This window comes from Penaeus monodon, chromosome 11 (genome assembly GCF_015228065.2).
Source record: "Penaeus monodon isolate SGIC_2016 chromosome 11, NSTDA_Pmon_1, whole genome shotgun sequence".
Taxonomy (NCBI): domain Eukaryota; kingdom Metazoa; phylum Arthropoda; class Malacostraca; order Decapoda; family Penaeidae; genus Penaeus; species Penaeus monodon.
The window spans coordinates 36685095-36687594 of record NC_051396.1 but is presented as its reverse complement, the minus strand read 5'-3'; the positions used below and the strand labels follow the sequence as shown (position 1 = coordinate 36687594).

Genomic DNA, 2500 nt, shown 5'->3' with positions numbered 1-2500 from the left:
TTGTACCACGGCGGTGACTTCTACGACACATGCGTTTGACTTCACAAGGCGATATGTCGTTTTCTAGGTAGGCAATCGAGGTCAAGTTCCTTGCCCAAGGGAACAACGCGCCGGCCGGTGACTCGAACCCTCGAACTCAGATTGCCGTCGTGACAGTCATGAGTCCGATGCTCTAACCACTCAGCCACCGCGGCCTACATCTGTCTACACACACATATATATTTATCTATATATTCATCTATCTATCCACTTTTTATCTATATATCTCTTTCTATATCTGTCCGTCTGTCTGTTTGTCTATCTATATAACATCATATATATGATATATATATATATATATATATATATATATATATATATATATATATTCATTTATATAACATACATATTATGCATATATATTATACAAACTTAAGCATATACGTATATATATCTATAGTATATATCAAGGTGGTTCTCTCTCTCTCTCTCTCACACACACACACACACACACACACATATATATATATATATATATATATATATATATATATATATATATATATATATATATATGCATACACAAACACACAGACATACACTCACCTGGATTGCCTTGCCTATTAGGATTGCCATGTCCTAATCGGTTGAAGCTAACTTGGGTTTCGTCAGAGATCTGAGACCCTAACGCGTTCGATCTGTTGCGAGGAACAGCAAAACGACTGGAACTCACTGTTGGATCTATTGTTGTTTTGTGTCTATCAAAAATTCCTAGGGTTCCAGTATATCCATGACTGCTAGCGATCCCCTCACGTGAGGACTTCGAATGAGAGCTGCGTTTCGGCGTGTCGAGCTTTGTGGTTCGGAAAGGTTCAAAGGCCAACTTCGAGCCAAATAACCTACTGTCTTGTTGGTTGATCCCCCGAGCACTATCCAAGGGAGATCCTTTATAATTAATTCCGTGTATCTCATTTACATATCTATACATAGGTGCCTTAAACCCTGGGAGACGCGTGCCAGAAGTAGGGGAAGCAAGCGTTTTTGCGAACACTTGGTTAGTTGCTCCTACAGAAGACGAGGGAAGTGCGGACAGGCGCGACGTCGCGGTCAAACTAGTCGGCGATGATTCGCTTTGTGAAGGCAGTTGATAAGTTCCTTGCAAACGTAGATTTCGGGAAATATCGGGGAATCGTTTGTTCCCTTTTAGCCACTGGGTATAAGAACTTGTGGAATCACCAGAGTATACATATTTTAAGAGATTAGATGTGGTTGAAGACGAGATTTGATTGACATTCAGTCCAGCTGGTTGCTTCAAATCCTTTGAATGGTGCAACGGTCTTGGCGATGGCTTTTCACGGTTAATCGAACCATGAGACCAATGAATCGTAGCTGAAGACTGCTCATGATCTGCTGGCTTCATTATAATCTGAAGGTTTGGCCCTCCTTTTGGCTCTACTTTGGATAGTTGTCGATTTTCGAATGAATCATCTTTTAACGTCGAGGGACGGGCAAAATCACTCAAAATCGGTTGATGGTGTCCTCGACGTTCTTGAAGGGATAATGATACTGGATTAAGATGATCAAGGTGATTTCGACGGTCTGCAGAATGCATCTGACTGTGCGTGAAAGGGTGAAGTGATGTCGCGCTGGAGAAGGATACCGGAGTAGTCAGAGGAAGGAAATTTGTATTTCGTGGGAGAGACACACTGCTTGGGTTATTCAGTCTGTTCTGCTTTACTTCGCCTCCTAACATGTGAAAAATACTTGGCACAGGGCGACGAGATATCGAAGGAAGCTGGTTGTTTGTTACATCAAAATGTATTTCTTCTATAACACTTTCATGAGGAATGATTATTCTATTCGCTCTCGAAAGATTTTGGCCAGGAGAATTGCCACTAAAGATCGCTTTTGCATTCTTTTCTTCAAGAAAGTCCTGCTCTCTCTCGAATTCATTTTTCAAAAAGAATCCTACGGCATCCGAAATGATGGTGTTTGCTAAGAAACAAAAGAAATATTTTATGAAGTTCCCCATATCTGTAGCACTGGATTCAGCAAACGAATTTCAGGTCACGATCCTCAGGCAACGTTGGTAAGCCAACATTACAATACCCAAATCTAACATCCAATTTTACAGCCAAGGAATATGCACACTATTATATGCTAACTACAGTCACATTCGATTGAAACAGGTGACATTATCTGTTCTAATACAAACAATAAACAGTTCGTTTCAAGGCATAATGGTTCGTGCGGAGCTATCCTTTATACACGAATATTCTACTTAATCATTCTACACTTTTATTAGAAGAGAAGCACATAAGCACTCTCACATTCCCATTGAATGTTTGATAAATCTATAACTTTTCTCTCTCTTTTCCTTTATCAACGAATAAAAGCTGTGACTTCACGCAGACACGGTCGCACTATCTACCCAACACACCGCAATAACAGACTGACAGAAGAGTTAACTTCGGTCGTCACCACACTTAATACGCTCTCGTTTTCTATGATCGTGTCCGTG

At 40.5% G+C, this 2500-nt stretch overlaps 1 protein-coding gene across 1 annotated transcript in view; it reads right to left on the bottom strand.

The window, feature by feature from the left end:
- The window catches only part of LOC119578954, a 4216-nt gene extending 1800 nt beyond the window's left edge, over positions 1 to 2416 (bottom strand). The window contains exon 1 of the mRNA XM_037926635.1: positions 586 to 2416. Coding sequence (XP_037782563.1) covers positions 586 to 2011 — 1426 coding nt within the window. The 5' untranslated portion in view covers positions 2012 to 2416. The remainder of the gene's footprint in view (positions 1 to 585) is intronic.
- Between the last annotated feature and the right edge of the window lie 84 nt (positions 2417 to 2500).